At 48.5% G+C, this 22,572-nt stretch overlaps 1 protein-coding gene across 3 annotated transcripts in view; it reads right to left on the reverse strand.

The window, feature by feature from the left end:
• Nucleotides 1–290: 290 nt before the first annotated feature.
• Nucleotides 291–22,572, reverse strand: part of PTAR1 (protein prenyltransferase alpha subunit repeat containing 1) — a 54,939-nt gene continuing 32,657 nt past the window's right edge. For all 3 annotated transcript variants that reach the window (XM_039545871.1, XM_039545870.1, XM_039545872.1), the window contains exons 5-7: nt 22,216–22,429; nt 3,855–4,171; nt 291–824 (exon numbers count right to left, since the gene is read on the reverse strand). In XM_039545871.1, coding sequence (XP_039401805.1) covers nt 479–824; nt 3,855–4,171; nt 22,216–22,429 — 877 coding nt within the window. In that variant the 3' untranslated portion in view covers nt 291–478. The remainder of the gene's footprint in view (nt 825–3,854; nt 4,172–22,215; nt 22,430–22,572) is intronic.

A 22,572-nucleotide genomic window follows, 5' to 3' on the forward strand; every position in this document is an offset into this window, starting at 1 on the left:
CCTTGGGACGCCCCTGCAACGCCTTTTTGGGTCCCCCAATTTGAGAAACGCTGGTCTCCCCTGTGAAATCTGTATAGAATAGGGTAAAAGCACACAAAAGACCAGATCTCATGGTCCGTGACATGTTTTTCATGGGTGTGGATTTGGTATGGCCATATTCATAATCCACATTAAAGATAAAAAAAAGTTTAAACAGGACAATGGTCCGATATGAAGTTGCCACAAGTAAAAATGTAAAATATTGTAATTTTTTAAAAAAAGGATTAAAGAAAAAAGCAAACTACATTTGCTTAATAAAAAGCTATGCCAGATTTTTTTTTAATAAATAAAATGAAATATTACTTTGTATATGAATTTTAGCACTGACCATAAAGAAAGGTGAGAAGCATATGGGTAGCCAACACTTGCAACCGTGACATACATGTGTTTGATACGAGAATATTGCACTAAAGAGGAACCTGAAGGTTGTAAACTTCCTTCACTGACCTAGAAAAGTAACTAGCCATTTCCTGTATTCAGCAGCAAACCTGTCCTGCTCTACGTCTCTGCAAGTTGCTAAAATGTTATCAATGAACCTGTATTCCATTTCCAAGCCAAGAGAGTCCTGTATAGGGGCACGCTTCAGGCGTTTGGTTTCTTGAGTATAGCCTTGTTTGCTTGAATCATTTAAACCATCAACATCCATGGCATGAGTCACATGACTGACTGCTGTACTGGGGTGTGAATTATTCAAAGTTCCATCACTGCCGTCCACAGATGTCAACTGTACATTTGGAAGAGGAAGTTTGTTGTTTAAACGGTGCTGAAGGTAGAACACGTGCCGTCTTCAAAGGAAGATCAGGGGAGGGAAAAAGAAAAAAAAAGTTACACACTGAAAAAAAAAAATCAAACTGCTGCCACAACTAAAGATACTAAAGTAATTGAAATTACATTTCAATGTGCCCTCTGAGCAAAACTTCCCACAAAAATCAGCTTATTTTGCAAAGTGGGAAAAGGGATGACTTCCTGTTAGGCATGGAATATGAAGCCTTTCACTTCTCTGATCTGAATAGTAACCAAAAATTATTACCGTTCAACAGCTGGTACTTGACATACCTGTCAGCTGAGTAGGTGGTTTCACATCACTTCCTTGTGATGCAAACATCAGAGCACTACAACCACTATCACAACTGACATTCTGAGCAACAAGCTCAGCAGACTTCAAGCACAGAGAATTCAGACTAAGTTCCTTAAGTCCAGGTGGAGATACATGCTTCCTTTCATTGTCCATGCAGTGGACTATTCCTGCCCATGCTGTACCTGTCCCCAGGTTAAAACAGAAGACTTCTGTCTTCAGGAGACTTCTGTTAATCTAGTATCTTCACAAAACTAGCATCGTTTACCAACTCGCACTGCAGGTGTGCACTTGTAACCAATTGATCAGTGCACATGTTGTGTGTTCCACTCTGTACCAGATCCACAGAAGATATGGGTTGCTTACAACTTTCAGCTAGAAATCCTTATTCTTCAGCTCAAGCGATAAAAAGTCATGCTTTCAGGTCATAGGTTCCCAGTTCAAACCCTGATGTCAGGATGGAAGTTGCCACAAACATAAGCAGGGATTTGATTCAGAGAAACGTCTACACATACACATGCTCCAATATGCCTGTTAGTCTATAAGGTGCCACAGGACTCTTTGCTGCTTTTACAGATCCAGACTAACATGGCTACCCCTCTGATACTTTACATATACACAGTAACTTTTTTCAACATTTTTCCATATTTTCAGTGCAATATGAATGTGATCTCTTTCATTAAATTGATAGGAGACTAAATATTTAGGTTTAAAAAAAAAAACCACAACAATAATCTTAATGTTCATGACAGCTGCCAGATCAGTAGCAGCAGTGCAAGCTTCTACCAATGTGCCTCAACCCTGTCTTGTTTCTTTTTGTGACTTTTGAGCTTTTACAGTGAGCAGTACACTACAGATAAGACAGTGGGGCCAAAATAATATATCAACAACAATTTTTGCTAACATTTTGAAGTTTTCAGAAAGGTTCTGGTTCACCTGGGTTTCAAAATAGACCGATTTTTCACTTTTCAAATATTGCTATCACCACATTTTTCTGCATTTTCAAAAAATAAGATTTTATAAAATAAAACTCTTCAAAGTCTATATCTTCAATTTGGAAAAATCCCACTATGACTATGTTAACCTGTGAGCAATAGGGGAAAAGAACCCCTCCCCCCCAAAAGATTTATTGAAATTTTCTACTCAACCAAGTCAAAACTGTCACAAAAGTCTCCATTTAAAATTTTTTTATATATATATATTCAGGCCAGCTGTATTCACTTAGTGTTGGAACAACCTGAATGTTGACAGTGTGAAATCCTGGCCCAACTGAGGTCAATGGAAAAATTCTCATGGATTTCAGTGGGGCCAGGATTTCACCCAGTGTTTATGGGAACTGACATGTCACTAAATGTCAGGGAAAACCATAAAGTGCTGTAATTTGGATTTCTTGAGTAGGTGAAAATGTTCAAATTAAGTTTTTGCTATTTTTTGTTCCTACCAGCCAGCACATTTAAGAAAGAGTGAACTGAATTCCACTCCCTCTTTTGTATCATCAGGAGAATGGTTTACTACATTCAACTTACAAGGCCTATCAGTTACAGCTGTACTAACACACTGAAGGCAATGGAGTTGCACAATTGTTATCAAGGGCAAAATACACCTCTACCCCGATATAATGCGGTCCTCGGGAGCCAAAAAAATCTCACCGCCTTATAGGTGAGACCGCGTTGTATCAGGTTTGGTCTGGTACGCCATGCCGGATTGGACCTGCTTCCCCGGCGGTGATTTAAAAGGCCAGAGGCTCCAGCCACTGCGGGGAGCCCTTTAAATCACTGCCAGAGCTCCAGCAGCGGGGCTCAGGCAGGGATTTAAAGGGCCCGTGGCTCCCCAAAGCGGCTGGAGCCTCTGACCCTTTAAATCACCGCCCGAGCCTGGCTGCCAGAGCCCCGGCAGGGATTTAAAGGGCCCGGTGCTCCAGCTACTATGGGGAGTCCTGGTCCCTTTAAATCACCGCCGGAGCTCTGGCAGCGGGGCTCAGGCGGTGATTTAAAGGGCCCGGGCGCCACACGAATCCAGACAGAATGTGGTAAAGCAGCAGGGCCCGGGGCTCCCCGCTGCTTTACCGCGTTATATTAGAATTCGTGTTATATCGGGTCGTGTTCTATAGGGGCAGAGGTGTATAGTGATGCTGTGTGAGAAGACCCCTTTTGGATATTGAGATTCCAGATTTGGTTTGCAGGATTGTAAGTGTAAATAAAAAGACTTTCTAACCTAACAAATTTGATATCAATAATGGAAAGCAAACATGGAGCAATAAGATACCACTTTTACAGTCCCAGATCAGAGTAGAACCAAACTTGAACCCAAGAATGAAGAAAAGGGGCAATTATTCAACTAAAGTTAGTTTTCAGAGAAAATTTACTTAGTGTGCCTTTGACTACACAGTTTTTTATCTAGCCAAGCACATTTGGAGACTCTGTGCAGTTAATTCATCTTTTGTCATTTAAATGTAAGGAGCGAGGAGATAGATTAACAATCCAGGCTCTATCCAGATGATACTGTCCTATGGAACAATGTGTATAGCTTATTTCAACAAGGTACTGAAGTCCAGTCAAGTTTTCTATTTAATAGCTCTGATGGGTGTGGAAATCAAAAATCAAAGGCTTAGCATAGGGCAGGAAACAAGTCTTTACTAACCAAGATAGGTCTTTAATCAGAATTACATTTTGCCCTTTGACTTCAGTTTTAAAGCAATAAAATCATTCCAAGGGATGTTTTATTTGATAAGCCCTCTTACCTGTGACACCACAGCGTTTCATGCCCAGGGAAGGTATCAATAAGGTCAGTGCAGAGCTCCAACTCTTCCTTTAGAAGATTGGGGAGATCTACCCTCAGTTCTTCTGTACAAGCAGCTTCAGACGCTTCATTTTTTTCATCCTTTGGAAGACTGGGGATTGGCTCATTTACCAGCTGATTTTGCACCAGTATAGAATTGTCGGTCACAGTTCTGCCAATCAAAGACTTTATTAAGAACTGACGGTAGTGGAATCCACTATGGTCTGAAACATGCATGGACACCCAATGTTTAGTAGAAGAAAGTTCATCAAGGAGAATCTGAAAATAAGAAGTATAAAATTAACCAATCCATATAAATAAGGAATTTACCAACATTGTTTCTCGTATCAAATTTCCCCCCCATAATCCTCCTTCCTTTAAGCTTGCTGCCAACTCTGTCACCACTACCACAGTTCCTCCTAGGAGAAAATGGTAAGTTTAAAATAACAATGCTAAAATGAAAGCATCTATTTAAATAAAGATTTTCCCAAAATAATTACCTCATTATACAGGACTTTCCAATTTAGAATACTAACGCATAGGCAAAAGAACATGTTTAAAATGACATTGTTACATACAAAATAATTAATTCTGTATTTGTGAGCCAGACTTCCGAACCTTGGAAAAAACGGTGTGGCAAGATGGCCGATTTTAGTATGGTGGGTCCTCCGCTTTTCGTCACAGGGGGAGCTAAGATGCCACTCCTTGTCCCTGCTCTTGGGGCACCGAGGGCCCCACTAGTAGCCCAGGAAGGTGGTTGAGGAGGGAAGCGGGGCAGGGGGCTGGGTTTGTGCCTCACTCTGAGCCCCAGCCCCTCTCAATCCCTGCGGGTTCTTACCTTCTCCCCCCCTTGGGTGGGGTACATTGGTATCCGTAGGGCCAGCTGTGGTGCCCCTTGAGTGTTGCACTCACGCTTCAGTATATCAGGTGCTGCCGGCCCTAAGCCCTCTCAGTTCCTTCTTGCCGACAACTCCGACAGAGGGGCAGGAGGGCAGGTAATGGAATGGACATGAGAAACATCTCAAAGAACAAAAGTTATGAAAGGTGGGTAACTGTTTTTTCTTCTTTGAGTGCTTACTCATGTTGATTCCATTCCAGGTGACTCACAAGCAGTATCAATGGAGGCGGGCTCAGAGTTCACAGTCTTGCAGCTTGCAGCACTGCTCTGTCAAAACCAGCGTAATGAGATGTGAACGTGTAGGTAGCGACCAGGTAGCAGCCCTACAGATCCCTTGGATTGGTACCTTTACCAGGAAGGCCACTGACGACATTTGTGCACTAGTCGAGTGTGCCATCACGATCATCACCCGAGGCTCTTTCACCAGCTCATAGCAGTAGCGGATGCAGGCCATGATCCAGGCCAAAATCCTATGAGCAGACACCAGACAACCTTTCAGTCTGTCTGCCATTGCAACCAACAGCTGTTTTGACTTACAGAACGGCCTTGTTCTATCTATGTAGAAGGCCAGCACCATCCTGACGTCCAGGCTGTGTAGCCTGTGCGCCTCATCTGATGCATTGGGGGAGGAGGGAGAAGATCTGGATCCCAGATGTTCGGGTAGAGACACACCAGACGTTTCAAAAACCGTGCTGTCATGTCACGAGCGAAGACTGACCTACCTTAGAATGGAAGATGGAAAGCCGAGATAGTGACCAGGTGGACCTTGATCGATGACAGGGACAAATCTTGGAGTTTGAGGTGCAGCCGATAATATAGGATCTCCTGCTGGGCCCGAATATGCTGTTCTGAGGCCCAACACTTCAATCTTTTCCATTTGGCCAGGTAAGTCTTCTGATGGAGGATTTCCTGCTACCCTGCTGGATACGGGCCAAGAATGCCTGTTCATCTGTGCTTAGCCATGCAGTAGCCAAGCTGTCAAGTGCAGTGCCGCCAGGTTCGGATGCAAAAGGCTGTTGTGGTTCTCCGGCCAAGGGGCAACTGCAGAGAGGTGGCTACTGAAAGACTCTGCAACGTGCCGAACCAGTGCTGGCAAGGCCACGCGGGGGCTATTAGGATAACTTTCGCCCTGTCTTGCCTGATATTCACAAAGACTCTGAATCAGCAGCACTGGTGGGAAGGCATACATCAGCGCCCCCGACCATGGAATGAGAAATGTGCCTGATAGGGAGCCCCTGTCCATTAACCAGATCAAACAGAACATGTGGCATTTTCTGTTCTGCCTGGACGTGAACAGGTCCACTTAGGTGATCCACCAGGACGCTCCTCCCGTGGCTCCAGTGGACCTCCCACAGGCGTGACTGCGGACGGCTCGCTGGTCGCGCGGGTCGGCTGGACCTCCCGCAGGCATGACTGCGGCAGCTCAACCGCAGCCGCCGGACCAGCGAACCGCCCGCAGCTGCGGGAGGTCCAGTCGAGCCGCGCGACTAGCGGACCCTCACCAGTCAAGCCCGCGGGAGGTCCGCTGCTCCCGGGGCTCCGGGGCGCCTCCCGCGCATGACTGCTTGGGGTGGCGGAATATGTAGAGCCGGCCCTGCCTGCACCAACTTGCCTTTCAGGTAGGACAAGAATGCCTGACAGGCCAGGAGAACCTCTCTGAGTTCCCTGACGTTAATGTGGAGGGCCACGTCATTCTGTAACCAGCGGCCCTGGGTGCTCAGCTCCCCCAGGTGGGCTCCCCAGCCCAGGTCCGAAGCATCAGAGACCAGGGTTAGCGATGGGGACGCAAAGGGGACTCCCCTCCAACACTGACCTGGGGTCCAACCACCAATCCAGGGATGACTTGATGTGGTCCAGGTCATGCCTGTTGGGAATGTAGACTGACACCAGCCATGCTTGCAGGAGCTAGAGATAGAGCCGAGCATGGGTGACCATGTATGTACAGGCAGCCATGTGGTCCAATAGCCGCAGGCAGGTATGAGCTAGTTGTCGAGATACGGAAAGTCCTGGACCCCTCAGCGTCTCAGGTAATCAGCCACTGGCACTATACATTTTGTGAACACCCTGGGGGCCAATGAAAGGCCAGAGGGCAGCGCTGTGAATTGAAAATGGCGCCCACCCACTATGAAACAGAGGAAGCGTCTGACCTGGGAATATGGAAATAAGTGTCCTTCAAGTAGAGGGCGGTGTACCAGTCTCCTGGATCCAGGGAGGGGATGATGGAGGGCAGGGAGACCATGTGAAACTTCAACTTTCTGAGAGACTTGTTGAGGTGATGCAGGTCCAGGATGGGTATGAGGCCCGCCTTTGCCTTTGGAATTAGGAAGTAGCGGGAATAGAAACCTTCTCCTTTCATGTCCCGAGGGACCTTCTCCACCACCCCCAGGCACAGGAGGTGTTAGACCTCTTGAATGAGAAGTTGCTCATGACAAGGGTCCCTGAAGAGGGATGGGAAAAAGAGTGGGAGGGATGGGTGGCTGAAAATTGCAGGGTATAGCCCCGAGATACTATGTCCAGCACCCAGCAGTCTGAGGTGACCCACAACCAGGCCGAACGGTAGAGACGAAGAGGGTTGAGGAGAGGACAGGGTGGATCCGGGGAACTGACTGGGATGTCACTCTCAAGCACACCTTCAAAATGAGCGCTTCTGGCCCCCGGGATGCTTTGCCGGGCCAGGCTGTGTGGGTGAGAAGAAGGGTGGTGATGACTAAAACTCCTCTCTATCCCTTCTCCTAGCAGATCCCTGACGGGCTGCCAAGGCCTTGGCGGCAGGGGCGGCCGGAACTGCTTCCGTGCAAACTGCAGCATATGAATGCCCAGTAAGCGAAGGGTTGCCCGAGTATCCTTCAACCCATGCAGTCTCGCATCTGTTTGTTCAGAGAAGAGACCATTCTCATTAATGGGAGGTACTGGATCAAAGTCTGCATCTCTTGGGAAAGGCCAGCGGTCTATAGTCAGGAGCTGCGCCTTATAACCACTGCCGACATGACTATCCAACCCATCAAGTCCACCGCATCTCATGCTATTTGGAGGGAGCACCTAGTCGTCACGGTGCCTTCCTCCACTAGGGTTCTGAATTCTTGAGCTAAACCCTGTGGGAGGGACTCCTTGTACTTATGGAGGGAGTCCCATAAATTAAAATTGTACCTTCACAAGACGGCCTGATGGTTCACCATCTGGAATTGTAGGCTGGCAGTGGAATAAATTCCCCCCCCGCCCCCAAGGTCCAGGTTTTTTGCTTCTATTTTTGGGAGTTGAGCTGGTGTGCCCCTGCTTGTCTTTTTCATTGGCCACACAGACAACCAGTGAGCACAGAGATGGGTGGGTACAAAAACGTACTCGAACCCTCTGGCTGGGACAAAGTGCTTCTTTTCGGCCCTTTTGGAGGTAAGGGATGGAAGACAGGGTTTGCCCGAGGGTCTTGGGAATTTTGAGGACCCCGTCATGCACTGGTATAGGTTGAGAGGACGCTGAGCAAGGTGTCTGCCTGCGTGGCCATCTCCTCCACATCTAGGCCCAAGTTCTTGGCCACCCATCAAAGCAGGGCCTGGTGTTCTTTAAAGTCGCCAGGCAGGCTGGCCCTCGAGGGTGCTGTGACCGCCTCGTCTGGGGATGAAGACGGTGACTTACTACTGGTAGAGGTGAGTGCAGTCTCCTCTACCTTGACCTCCAAGCGCAACTCATATACCAAGCCCGGTGCCGTCGGTACTGCCAACTTTTGCTCCGACGCAATGGCAGGTGAGTGGTGTGAAGGGGGCATCATCATGACTGGCATGCCCCACGTGCTCCAATAAGGCCACCTGGCCTCAGGAGCACAATTGCACCAGAGGAGTCTGGGCGGGGGGCTGAACTGCCTTTCATGCCGGAGGAATTCCCTTCTGGTGACCATGGTGGGGCCGTCGCTGCCTGCATCTGCCTGGTGATGGTCATCGCTGGAGACCAGTACCTGGAGTGAGAGGATTGGTGGTGGTAACCTAGGGACTGGTGCCAGGAGGGACTGGAATCGCGATGGGGAGTGCTCCCCCAGGGCAGGCAACCAAAATCTGCACTGAGGATGTGCCGGCAATATGGAGATTGGCACCTCCCCTTAGGCGATCTGTGTTGAGACGGCGGGTACCGCGATTGCGGTGCCAGTAATCTAGGGCAAGCCCCAAAGGATCTGTGCTGCGACTCCAGCGATCTGCGGCATGGAGGAGAGTGCTGCCTTGTCTTGCGGGAATCGGTGGTGCTCCACTGCCCAGAGGGGTCATAGCGGCTGGCTTGCCCTCATGGGGAACCTTTGCAGTTTCCTGCGGCATGCATGGTGCTGGCAACATGGGCAGAGGTCTCTGCTCTCTTGGAGCTGGGGGAGCTTGGGAAGGTGTTGATGCCACCAGGAGTTTGGGTCCCCCACCACTCCCAGGAGTCAGTGGTGGATCCTTTAAGGGGCTAAGGGCCCTGACGAGGAAGGCACGTTCACACGGCTCTGTATTGGCCAGGCGGCCCCGAACTTGGTCCTTTGCCTGCTGTCCCACGGCCCTTCTTGGTCAGTACCAGGGAGCCATGCTTCTTTGTTTTCTTTTTGGGCACCGGCAATGGGGAGCCGTGAGGGGCGGAGCCTGGTGCCAGTTGTGCGCTGCACACTGAGGCCGAGGTACTAGGCGAGTCTTGGTGAGATGGCTTGGAAGCTGGACGAAAGGCTGCCTCCATGAGGAGAGCCTGCATTTGAATATCCTGCTCTTTCTGCGTCCTGGGTCAAAAATTTTACAAATATGACACTTGTCTGTCACATGCGATTTCCCCAAGCACTTCAGGCAGCTGCTGTGGGGGGGGGGGGGTGTCACTTACAGACATAGGCCTGTTACAGTCCATGCAGGGCTTAAACATTAGAGACTGGGGTACGCCCTGCCTGGGGTGAAGTCCCCACTGGGACTAACTTCTAACTACACTTAACTACTTAACATTAGCTACTATAAACAAACAAGCCCCGAAGGCTCAAAGTCAGAGGAGACAAAACTGCTAGCCAATGCTATGCAAGAAAAAGTGCTCCGAATAACCACCACATGCGGTAAGAAGAAACTGAGAGGGCGTAGGGACGAAGCATGAGTAAAGCACTCAAGGGGTCGCCACCGCTGGCCCTACGGATACCGCTAAGGCAAAAAACTGATGACCGTGCACATGGGTGTGTGCAACCTAGAATGAAATCGACATGAGTAAGTACTCGAAGAACTAAGATTTGAGTATTTACCATCTACCACAAAAGCATTTGTAGCTTTTTCACACTGTACAAAGGAAGGAGTCTCAGGGTACGTCCATACTACCCGCCCACGTTGGCAGGTAGCGATCGACTTCTCGGAGTTCAAACTATCGCATCTCATCTAGACGCGATATATCGAACTCCGAACGCGCTCCCGTTGACTCCGGAATTCCGCCACCGTGAACGGCGGTGGCGGAGTCGACGGGGGAGCCGCGGACTTCGATCCCGTGCCGTGAGGACGGGTAAGTACTTCAAACTAAGGTACTTCGAGTTCAGCTACGCTATTCGCGTAGCTGAACTTGCGTACCTTAGTTCGAACCACCCCCCCCAGTGTAGACCAGGCCTCAGAGACCTTCCTCAAGGGTGTGAAAGAAGTACCTGTGGAAGGGGTCTAGCACTAGATCGTCCTCTTTAGGCCCCCATGCGATTTCAGAGTGACAGCTTAAAAAAAAAAATCTAGTCTAACAGAGGAGTTGCTTCTACCTACTGGGAGAGTGGCAAACTACTAAACAAAGTCTTCCAAACTCCTTCACAGGAGGAACGATTCCAAATACTTCACATTCATCCAGTGTTCATCTTCTAGAACTTGAAATATGATATAAATTCACTGTCTGGGATAGCATGAAAAAACTGAGAACTAGGGTTTATTTAGCTTGTCAAAAACCTTACAGGGCACTTGAATGAGGTGTTCGTGATTATAAAGGATATAGTGAAAAGTCCTTCCTTTTTATCATGCTGCCATATAAAAGAGGGACATTGAGTCATTCATTTCACTGAATGGCCAGTAAATTTAGAACCAACAGGAATACTATTTAATTCAGGATACAATCAGTCTGTAGAAGCAGCAAAGAATCCTGTGGCACCTTATAGACTAACAGACGTTTTGCAGCATGAGCTTTCGTGGGTGAATACCCACTTCTTTGGATGCAAGTAGTGGAAATTTCCAGGGGCAGGTATATATAAGCAAGCAAGCAGCAAGCTAGAGATAACGAGGTTAGATCAATCAGGGAGGATGAGGCCCTGTTCCAGCAGTTGAGGTGTGAAAACCAAGGAAGGAGAAACTGGTTCTGTAATTGGCAAGCTATTCACAGTCTGTTTAATCCTGAACTGATGGTGTCAAATTTGCAGATGAACTGGAGCTCAGCAGTTTCTCTTTGAAGTCTGGTCCTAAAGTTTTTTTGCTGCAGGATGGCCACCTTAAGATCTGCTATTGTGTGGCCAGGGAGGTTGAAGTGTTCTCCTACAGGCTTTTGTATATTGCCATTCCTAACGTCTGATTGCCTAATCAGTCTGTAGTAACGCTACCAGAGAACGTCTGAGATACTGTGGCTGGATTGGGATCAGAGGAAGTCCACTGATATTCAATGGGAGGGAGAACATCAGGTGCAGGTTTTGAGTAATGAAAACTTAGACTCCTGAGCAGAGGCTGGTCTCTCTTCACCCCTTACTCGGGGGAGTAACATTCCGAAACAGATGGGAGATATGCTCACTTGCAGATCTTAAAAATAGGATTTGCAATGGAAAGTCTCCTGCCATTTCAACAATGGAGTTACTTCCATAATCTTTCATAATATGGTAAAAAGACTTGAGGGCCAAAATATGGGAAGTGCACTGTTCCACTAAAAGGAAAAGACATTGTTTGAATGTTTACAGATCGATGGCTATTGATGATTTACAGTGAGAGCTACTTTTAAAAAAAGCAAACCACGCTGTATAGGAAGATGTTGGTGGAATGTATTTGATTTGCTGAGCTACTCATTGAGGGATACAAACACTGCTAAAAAGGGATTTAATAAAATTTTTTGGAAAGAATTTCAACCAGTAAAATAATGTTCTAAATACTAGACTATAGCTTGTGATAGAAACCAAATAATTAGGGCTGTCAATTAATTGCAGTTAATGCAAGTAATTAATGCAAGGCAAATGTAACTAGCTTAAAAAAATAGGTGCGATCAATCAATCAGTTTTAATTGCACTTAATAAAATACCAATTTATATTTGGTATATTTTCGGGTGTTTTTCTACATTTTCAAATATATTGATTTCAATTACAACACAGAATATAAAGTATACAATGCTCACTTTATATTTGATTACAAATAATTGCAACATAAAGATTAGAAATAGTATTTTTCAATTCACCTCATACAAGTACTATAGTGCAATCTCTATCACGAAACTGCAACTTACAAATGTATAATTATTTTCATAACTGCACTCAAAAACAAAACAATGTAAAACTTTAGCACCTACAAGTCCACTCAGTCCTACTTCTGGTTCAGCCTATCAATATGACAAACAAGTTTGTTTACATTTATATCTGCTTGTTTATTTACAAAGTCACCTGAAAGTTAGAACAGGCATTCGCATGGCACTGTTGTAGCTGGCATTGCAAGGTATTTACATGCCAGATATATAGAGAGTTTACATTCTCATTTTACAGATAAGAAAATTGAAGCATAGAGAGATTAAAATGACTTGCCCACAGTCACACAGGAAAATCTGTGGCAGAGTCAGGAATAGAAGCCAGAACTCCTGACTCTCAGTCCTATGCTTTAACCACAAGACCATCCTCCCTCTCTCTGGCAGATGTTATCTGCAGTTTTAAAGATCTTTGCTAAAAGCAATGGCAACCTCAAGAACTATTTAAGAAAACCCAGCCTTTTAAGTAATTTGTGCCAGTGCTGCACACTCTGCATTTGACTAATTTTATGAGATGATCAAACTTTTATTTTTTTAAAATGAAAGAATTAAAAAAAAAAAAAAAGTTCCCCTAGACTCTTGAGACCTACCTAGAAACCCCACTCCCTGTAGAACATACACTCCACAACAGTGGAAGATGCTTGCTATTTAAGAAGGAATTGGAGGCAGAAGAACTCAAGCACTGATGAAGGCTAAATAATCTATTTTGTTACCATCCAATTAGCTATGAGAGTCCAAGACTATGCTTAGTCTGATCACCAAACAAGACAATTGTGTTTAAGGGTATAATGTTCAATGCATCCTCTACCATCCATCACAAGAGAGGAGTTATTCCCCAGCTCACCAAATGTAAGAAGGTATCTGCAGCTCCTTGATTGACTAGCTCTGATGTGAGAGCTTCTCTTTTTTGTCTTTCATGGTAAGACAAGTAGGTGGAAGCTTCCATACTGCTCCAAACAGAAAATAGATACAACAGATATGAAGTGAGTTTATCCCCATCCTAACATTTGCCTTTGTTACTATAAACACCACCGCCACCACATAAATCTCAGCTTCCTCCTGTGTTTGGTCATTCTGAGAACCTTTTCCTGCAGGACTGCCCTATCCTTGGTTCCCTATGCCCCAGAGAGATAATGCTAACCTTTTTTATATCCTAGGTTGACGTTAGTAAATCTCACTTGACCAGATGTCAGATAGAGCCGGCAAAAAGAAATCTGCATTTCATGATCCTAATACCAGACAAAAGTTAGTCAGCAAGAGAAAGACCTGCATGCAGGGTACTCCACCCCATTACAATGGCCTTTTAGCTAACTAGGTCAAGCCACCACAAAGCCAGCCCACGTAACCTAAAAAAGGAGGTTACTCACCGTTGTAACTGTTGTTCTTCGAGATGTGTTGCTCCTATCCATTCCAATTAGTTGTGCACGCACTGCGTGCACGTTCGTCGGAAGACTTTTTACCCTAGCAGCACTCGGTGGGTCGGCTGGGCGCCCCCTGGAGTGGCGCCACTATAGTGCCGAATATATACCCCAGACGACCCGTCTTCTTGCCGGCTACTCTGACAGTGGGGAAGGAGGGCGGGTCTGGAATGGATAGGAGCAACACATCTCGAAGAACAACAGTTACAACGGTGAGTAACCGTCTTTTCTTCTTCGAGTGATTGCTCCTATGCATTCCAATTAGGTGTTCCCAAGCCTTACCTAGGCGGTGGGGTCGGAGTGAGACGTCGCGGAGTGTAAGACCGCTGAGCCAAAGGCAGCATCGTCTCTAGATTGTTGAACCAAGGCGTAATGCGCCGCGAAGGTATGGATGGAAGACTAGGTAGCGGCCCGACAGATTTCTTGAATGGGCACATGGGCCAGGAAGGCAGGCGAGGAGGCTTGAGCCCGAGTGGAATGGGCAGTCAGATGTCCAGCGGGAACCTGCGCCAAGTCATAGCATGCCCGGATACAAGACGTCACCCAAGAAGCAATTCGTTGGGAGGAGACGGGCATACCCTTCATGCGGTCAGCGACAGCCACGAAGAGCTGAGGAGACCGTCGGAAGGGCTTAGTTCTCTCGAGATAAAATGCGAGAGCCCTGCGGACGTCCAAGGTGTGCAGTTGCTGCTCCCGACGTGACAAGTGTGGTTTCGGGAAGAAAACAGGGAGGAAAACGTCCTGATTGACGTGGAATGCAGACACCACTTTCGGGAGAAAGGCTGGGTGCGGTCGGAGCTGTACCTTGTCCTTATGGAAGATAGTGTACGGAGGATCTGCAGTGAATGCGTGAAGCTCTGAAACTCGTCTGGCTGATGTAATGGTGACGAGGAAGGCCGTCTTCCAGGAGAGGTACAGCAACAAGCAGGTGGCCAAAGGCTCGAAGGGATGACGCATAAGCTGAGCTAGCACCAGGTTCAAGTCCCAAGTAGGGGCAGGTCTCCTGACCTGAGGATACAGGCGTTCCAAGCCCCTATGAAATCTGGACACCATATGGTGAGAGAAGACCGTAGAGCCTGCGTCTCCGGGATGGAAGGTGGAAATGGCAGCAGTATGCACTTTAATGGACGAGACCGACAGGTTCTGCTCCTTAAGGGACCATAAGTAGTCCAGGATAATGGGAATGGGCACCTGATCCGGGAGGAAATCCCGCTGAGCGCACCAACAAGAAAAGCGCTTCCACTTGACGAGATATGTTGTTCGCGTAGAAGGCTTTCTACTCCCCAATAGGGCCTGCTGTACAGCGTCCGAACAGCGCAACTCCGACTCGTTTAGCCAGAGAGCAGCCATGCTGTCAGATGAAGGGACTGTAGGTCCGGGTGATGAAGTTTGCCGAAGTCCTGGGATATGAGGTCTGGATAGAGCGGCAAGGGTATCGGATCTGCCACTGAGAGGTCGAGCAACTGCGTGTACCAGTGTTGCCTCAGCCACGCTGGAGCAATTAGGATCAACCGAGCCCTGTCTCTGCGGAGCTTGAGGAGGACTCGGTGGACGAGTGGGAACGGAGGGAAGGCATAAAGGAGGCGACCGTTCCACGGAAGCAGGAACGCATCCGAGAGGGAGCCCGGGGAGCGACCCTGCAGGGAGCAGAACTGCTGGCACTTCCGGTTCTGATGGGAGGCGAAAAGGTCTATGAGGGGAAACCCCCACTTTTGGAAGACCAAATAGAGGACGTCCGGGCGGATGGACCACTCGTGAGTGAGGAAGGATCTGCTCAATTGGTCCGCCAGGGTGTTCTGGACTCCAGGGAGAAAGGATGCTACCGTGTCTATGGAGTGGGCTATGCAAAAGTCCCAAAGCAGAATCGCCTCCCGACAGAGGGGGGAGGATCGTGTTCCCCCTTGCTTGTTGATGTAATACATGGCCGTTGTGTTGTCCGTGAAGACCGAGACACAACGACCCTGTAGCTGAGCCTGGAACTCCTGACACGCCAGGCGGACTGCCCTCAACTCCCGAACGTTTATGTGCAGCGCCAACTCCTGGGGAGACCAAAGGGCTTGAGTACGAAGTCGCCCCAGATGTGCGCCCCAACCCAGGGACGACGCATCCGTTGTTAAGGACACCGAGGGTTGCGGCGGATGGAATGGGAGGCCCGAGCACACGAGGGACTGCGACCTCCACCAATTGAGGGAGGTGAGGACACTCAGTGGAATGGTGAGTATCATGTCTATGGCGTCTCTGCCCGGACGGTATGTCGAGGCGAGCCAAGTTTGAAGAGGCCTCATGCGCAGTCTGGCGTGCTTTGTCACAAACGTGCATGCTGCCAGGTGGCCGAGGAGGCGGAGGCAAGAGCGCGCCGAGGTTGTCGGAAAGTCCTGGAGCGTCTGAATGAGAGAGACAATCGAGTGAAAGCGAGGCAGGGGCAGACCGGCTGGCGAGAGTGGAGTCTAGCAATGCCCCGATGAACTCTATTCTCTGCGCAGATACTAGGGTGGATTTCCCTACGTTGAGCAAGAGTCCTAGACCGTCGAACATGTCTGATGACGTCTACTGCCGTGGTCACCTGCGCGGCCGAGGTTCCTCGGATTAGCCAATCGTCGAGGTATGGGAAGACATGAATTCGGTGGCGGAAGGCTGCGACTACTGCCATGCACTTTGTAAACACCCGCGGGGCCGTGGAGAGGCCGAAGGGGAGGACTGTAAACTGAAAGTGCTGGCGGCCCACCAGAAACCGCAAATACCGTCTGTGCGGTGGGTATATAGAAATATGGAAATATGCGTCTTTCATGTCGAGAGCCGCGTACCAAACTCCGGGATCCAGGGAAGGGATGATGGTCCCCACGGATACCATGCGAAACTTTAACTTCTTCAGGTACTTGTTCAGGCCTCGCAGGTCCAGGATAGGTCGGAGACCCCCTTTTGCCTTGGGGATTAGAAAGTAACGGGAATAAAACTCCTTGCCCCTTGAGCCCTCTGGTACCTCCTCTATAGCTCCGATGGAGCGGAGCTGGCGTACCTCCTGCAAGAGGATTTGCTCGTGAGAGGGGTCCCTGAAGAGGGACAGGGAAGGGGGGTGGGAGGGTGGGGTTGAAAGAAACTGAAGGTGGTATCCCAGTTCCACCGTGCGAAGGACCCAACGATCGGAAGTGATGTGGGACCACGCAGGGAGGAAAAAGGAAAGACGGTTGTAAAACAAAAATGGGTCCTCGGAGGTCATCGGTACGCTGCTCTCGGGAGCACCCTCAAAAGTTTGGTTTCGGGCCCGCGGGTGGTTTAGCGGAGCCGGAATTGTTGTTGCCCCCTTGAGGCCTGGACTGTCGTCTGCGCGTATAGCGACTTCGATGTCTCGCAAAGTCCTGCCTCGGTCTTGGTGGGGGGCAAGGACGCTGAGGCTGAGGGCGGAAGTGCCGCCTTTGAGTCTGGGGGGTATGCATCCCGAGGGAACACAATCACCCAATTGTCTTTCAGACTTTGAAGCCTGGAATCCGTCTTTTCAGAGACTAGGCCCTTGCCATCAAATGGTAGGTCTTGAAGCGTATATTGGAGCTCAGGCGGCAGGCCCGATGCCTGAAGCCACGAAATTCGTCGCATCGCTACACCGGATGCGACCCTACGAGCAGCCGAGTCTGCAGCGAGGTACGGGCCACCTTTTTGCCTTCCTCTGACAATGCTGAAAACTCTTGTCTGGAGTCCTGAGGGAGGAGCTCAGAGAACCTGCTCACTGACTGCCAGGTGTTATAATTGTACCTGCTTAGCAGGGCCTGCTGGTTCGCTACTCGCAGTTGGAGGCCCCCTGCAGAATAGACCTTGCGACCCAAGAGGTCCATACGTCTGGCCTCCCTAGATTTCGGCGCAGGGGCCTGCTGACCATGTCGCTCCCTGTCATTGACTGATTGCACGACCAATGATGAGGGAGGGGGGTGCACATACAAGTACTCGTAGCCCTGCGAGGGCACCATGTATTTGCGCTCAACTCCTCTGGCGGTCGGTTGGATAGATGCCGGGGATTGCCAGATGGTATCTGCTCTGGCCTGGATTGTGCGAATAAAGGGGAGCGCCACCCGAGTGGGGGGTCTCCGCCGTCAAAATATCAACGACCGGGTCCTCCGCCTCTGGCACTTCCTCGGCGGGCAAGTTGATATTTTGTGCAACACGCCGGAGGAGATCCTGAAGCGAACGAAGGTCAATCGGGGATGGACCAGACGCGGATGTGCCAGCCACTGCCTCATCCAGGGAAGAGGAAGAGGAAAGGCCCGGAACAAGTGGCTCCTGAAGTGGCTCCTGGTCCTGGGCAACATCTGGAGTCAGAGAGGCTTGGGCCTCCGGAACCAGCGCCGAAACGTCTTCAGTATCGGTCACTGGAGGCCTGCTAATCGTTGCCTCTGGCATGCGATGCTCTGCAGCCACCGGGTGAGGTGGTACTGTGGGCTCGCCCTGGGCCTGATGGTATGCCCAAGGCGTCCAGAAGGGCCACTGCTGTGGAGCGTGGTCCGAGGCGTGATGTCTCTGGGAACCCCTGCTATTATTGTCTGAGTCCCCATAATAGGCAGAGCCAGCGTGCGAAGAGGCCGAGGCGTGCCTGGACGGCCATGGCGGAGCCGTGCTTGAGTAGCGCGGGTCTGCGTAGGCAGAGCGTCCGTGCGCTGTACGTCGCAGCGGAGAGCGGTGCCGGGAGTCATAGCGGTACCGCGACGGAGATCGGGACCTACTACCAGCGCGGTGCTGGGAGGTCGACCGATGCCTAGAGTCCCTGCGTCTCGACCTGCTACGGGAGACACGGCGCCGGGATCGGTGCCGGGAGCGAGAGCGGTGCCGGGAGTACCGGGACGGAGAGCGGGACCGTGATCGGTGCCGTGAATAGGACCAGTGCCTTGATGGGTAGCGGTACCGGGACTGGGAACGGTGCCGTGACCGTGATCGGCGGCTGGATCTCGATCGTTCACGGGAGCGTGACCTGGAGCGCCGGCGCCCGACGGTGCCCTGCGAGGGGTGCCTCATCATGGCTGGCTTGCCTAGAGACCGAGGGGCCCGCACCGGCGGTGCCGGGGGCTGAGGCGGTCCCGGGGGCTGAGGCGGTCCTGGGTCCGTGAGGGCAATCAGGTCTCTAGCCGTTGCGAAAGTCTCCGGTGTAGAGGGCACAATAAGCTCTACCGCGGCGGGTGCCGGGGAGTCAACGGACACCGGACTCAACGGCCCTTGTGAGGCCAGAATCGACGGTGCAGTCGTGGGCGGTGCCGTGGCAGATGAAGGTGCCGGGCAATCCGCTCTTGGTGTGCGCTCAGACTGCGCCCCAGACGCGGGTGCCGCAGGAGTCTTGCGCTTCTTCCCCCGCGGGGATAGTGACCGGTGCTGTGGATGAGCCAACGGCTGGTGCGGGGTCTTTGCGGTGCCGGAGGTTCCCGGCGCGGAGGCAGAAGTTGTTCCTGGTGCCGGCGGCGGAGTCGGTGCAGGAGGAGTGAGCGCCGCTTCCATTAGGAGCTGCCTAAGGCAAATGTCCCGCTCCTTCTTTGTTCGGGGCTTAAAAGCCTTGCAAATGCGGCACTTGTCCGCCAAATGGGATTCCCCGAGGCACTTAAGACAGGAGCTGTGCGGGTCTCCTGTGGGCATCGGCCTACGGCAGGTCGAGCACTGTTTGAACACCGGCGAGCCGGGCATGGGCCCGGCCCCGGGGGAGGGAGAAAAGGGCTAAGCCCCAACCCCTCTAACTATTTACACTAACTATTACTACAAAAAACAATAAGTTAACTATAACACGAAGTACTGAACTATATACACTATAACTATAGGAAAAACGAGTGAAAAGCTAGGGAAGTGGAGGATAGCTAAGCTGCGCTCCACAGTTCCAACGACCGACACGGGTGGTAAGAAGGAACTGAGGAGCGGACGGGTCGGCTGGGGTATATATTCGGCGTTATAGCGGCGCCACTCCAGGGGGTGCCCAGCCGACCCACCGAGTGCTGCTAGGGTAAAAAGTCTTCCGACGAACGTGCACGCGGCGCGCGCACACCTAATTGGAATGCATAGGAGCAATCACTCGAAGACCACCACATATATTCTGTAGGATTGAGCCATTTGAGTTACTCTCTTACTGTGAGTCTTGTGTACAAAATGATTTAATTCTGCAAGCAGATAATATAGTTAAAGCCTGTAGTAGGGTTACTGGGTAAACTCTAAGCTCTTATTTTTTATTTATTTATTTTTTTTTTTAAAGTGCGATTTTTAGGATCAAAGAAAGACAATATTTACCTTTTAGTGAATGAGACTGAAGCTCTGGTTATAATTTCGTAACACCACCTAAATTTAGGGCCAAACTCTACCCTGAGATTTTTTTTATACGCTTCCAAGAATAAAGTGTTTTAGAATGAGCTTCAAAATGTTCTAGATTTAGAAAAAATATAATTAAAAACCCAATAGCTTTCTAGGACCGTTTACAGTATGTAAATGTTGTTAATAATAATTTTGGGCTGCATTTTTAAAGGAGCCTTAACTTGGATGCAAAACTGCAGGTGCTAGTAGTCGTGGAGTAAAAAACACACCAATATGAAGAGTTCTAGCTACCTAATTTTTGGTCACAATCAGGCAGGTTTACCTTTAAATATTATAATTGGCACTCACAGTGAATTACAACTGATCAAAGATACAAAATTAGAAAAAAACCTACAAAATATTGGTCCTTTATAGGGGTGGGAGGGGAAGTGTCATGTCTCCCTTTTTCCATTTGTCTTTTTTCCCCCCTATTAATTCTTTTCAGGGTGTTCATGCACAAATACACCAAACTGAAAATGTCCTTTTTATAATTGTGTGTATTTACATTCCCTAGATTATAGGTCTGTCCTAAAACTTCTAAACCTCCCTTATTCTCCCAGTCCCCCAACTTTAACAGCCCTCCTAGTTCCCACAGACACCTCTAATGCAGCATGGCAATGATACCTCTGAAGTGCTGCATCAGCAATTATTGCAAAGGATTCTGGGATAAGCATAAAGCTCTTTCCTAAAGGATTAAAAGTAGACCAGTAGGGAAACTGGGATGATTGCCAAGATGGATGGAAGGCAAAGGGAAGAGGGAATTTCAGAATAGAAATTTTAAACAAAAAAATAAAAAGCTGGTGTGTGATCTGCATTTCCTTCATGGCCATAATTATTTGTGAATTGCCATTGCTCAATGCAATTCACATAGCTGTACACGAATGAAAACACCAGACAAATTCTAAATCCAAGGAGAGCTGTGTGTGTCAAGCTGCAGCCTCTCGCTTTACCTATTTTGAAAGTCTACAGCTATGAGAACAGCAGCTGCAAAAGCATTTGAGATGGTGCCCTGTCCTTCAAACAACTGCTGCCAATTAAAGGGGAGAATGGTTATGTTCCACTTACTTGCACTGAAAGACAAAAAGATACAGCCATCAAGGGCTTGTCTGAGAGTCCTCAATTCCTGATGAATAAATCCCCCAAATTTCGTAGTTCTGAATTTTGCACACCCACCTTTTATTTGAGAGTTAGATGAGAGAGCTGCTGGACTGTCTGACTACCTCACACTTTTCAGGTTATTATGGAATATGTACAGATCTTTACAAATGTTCTCAGGTGAAAAAGCATAAGCAAAATGACCTCCCAGATTGCCAGTGATAGGCCCAGAACAGATTTTGTGGTTCTACATAGTCAGCACTCTCCCCTAAAAAAACAAAAACAAAAAAAAAAAAACAAAAAAAAACCCACCACACAGATGGGATGATGGTAGTGAAAGAATGCAGAGTCAGGAACAGCTACCATGGAAGGTCAGAGCATCAGCATAATAAAGGCATTGAACTCACCTCACAGCTGAGAAATCACAGTGTAAAAGTAATTAGAAAACTGTACTTCTAATTTTAGATCATGTCAACAACTTCACCTTCCTGTAGGCCTTGAGTGCATTCCATTTTTGGATGAACCATATGAACATGCCTGAAGTGCAACTAAAAGATTTTCACAAGACATCACTGCTGAAGTTGATAAGGCATATTTAAGGCCAGTAAGTCAGTTTTGCCTCTGATGTATATGCTGATTTATTAAACTCAGCATAAACTGGGATGAAGGGTGTCCTTGGATCTCATGAAAATGCTTATAAAGCACCACTTTTCTGTTTCTAAATTGCTTGGCCTCTTTATCCTATACTAGTCCTCTATGCACACATTCTGACATCACAAAATGACATGAAAGAACACTGGTAGTAAAACAAAAAAGGGGAATATTAGAGTATTGGAATGACATCTGTTGCATAATATCTTTTAGTCTAATGGGCTCTTACAGATTATACCAGCACAGAATTTATGCTCAGTCCTCTGCTTCATCTCCCATCTACCCTCTAATCAATTAAGCACCAACAGATGGGTGCCAGTTACATGATAAGAGTCTGACAGAGCAACAGAACAGTCCTTGTCCCTGGAATGCTTATTCTCCTAAAGCATTAATTGTGTACATCAGTTTAACACCACTGAGACAATTATTCACCTCTCCCACAGCACACTGCTTTACGATGATCCAGATTTAAAATGTACAAATTCTGCGTAGGTGTTTATACACTCCAGTATTGTACCTTGACATCCAGCTTTCCCAAATGCTGTAAAATCCAGATACGGTGGGACCAGGCATTGTAGTTGCTTGGATATCTCCCAGCAGCTTCACAACAGACATCCATTTCCTCCTGCACTAATCGTTGAATTCTTTCCACAGGCACTGTTCCCAAGTTCCCTTTAGTTACAAGAGTTGGCAAGGAGTTTTCCTGAATTAGTTGTTGCAGCACCCATCGTCTGGTTAAATGGTGTAGAAGGTTAACAATGCAAAAGCAGTTTTAAGAGAAAAAACATTTTGTTTTGTTCCTTATTTCACTATAAAATTAACCAACATACGTGGAGTTTTCCATCATTTTAATTCATGGTATCCTGGAGGTTGG

The sequence above is a fragment of the Mauremys reevesii genome, linkage group 6 (genome assembly GCF_016161935.1).
Source record: "Mauremys reevesii isolate NIE-2019 linkage group 6, ASM1616193v1, whole genome shotgun sequence".
Classification (NCBI taxonomy): Eukaryota; Metazoa; Chordata; order Testudines; family Geoemydidae; genus Mauremys; species Mauremys reevesii.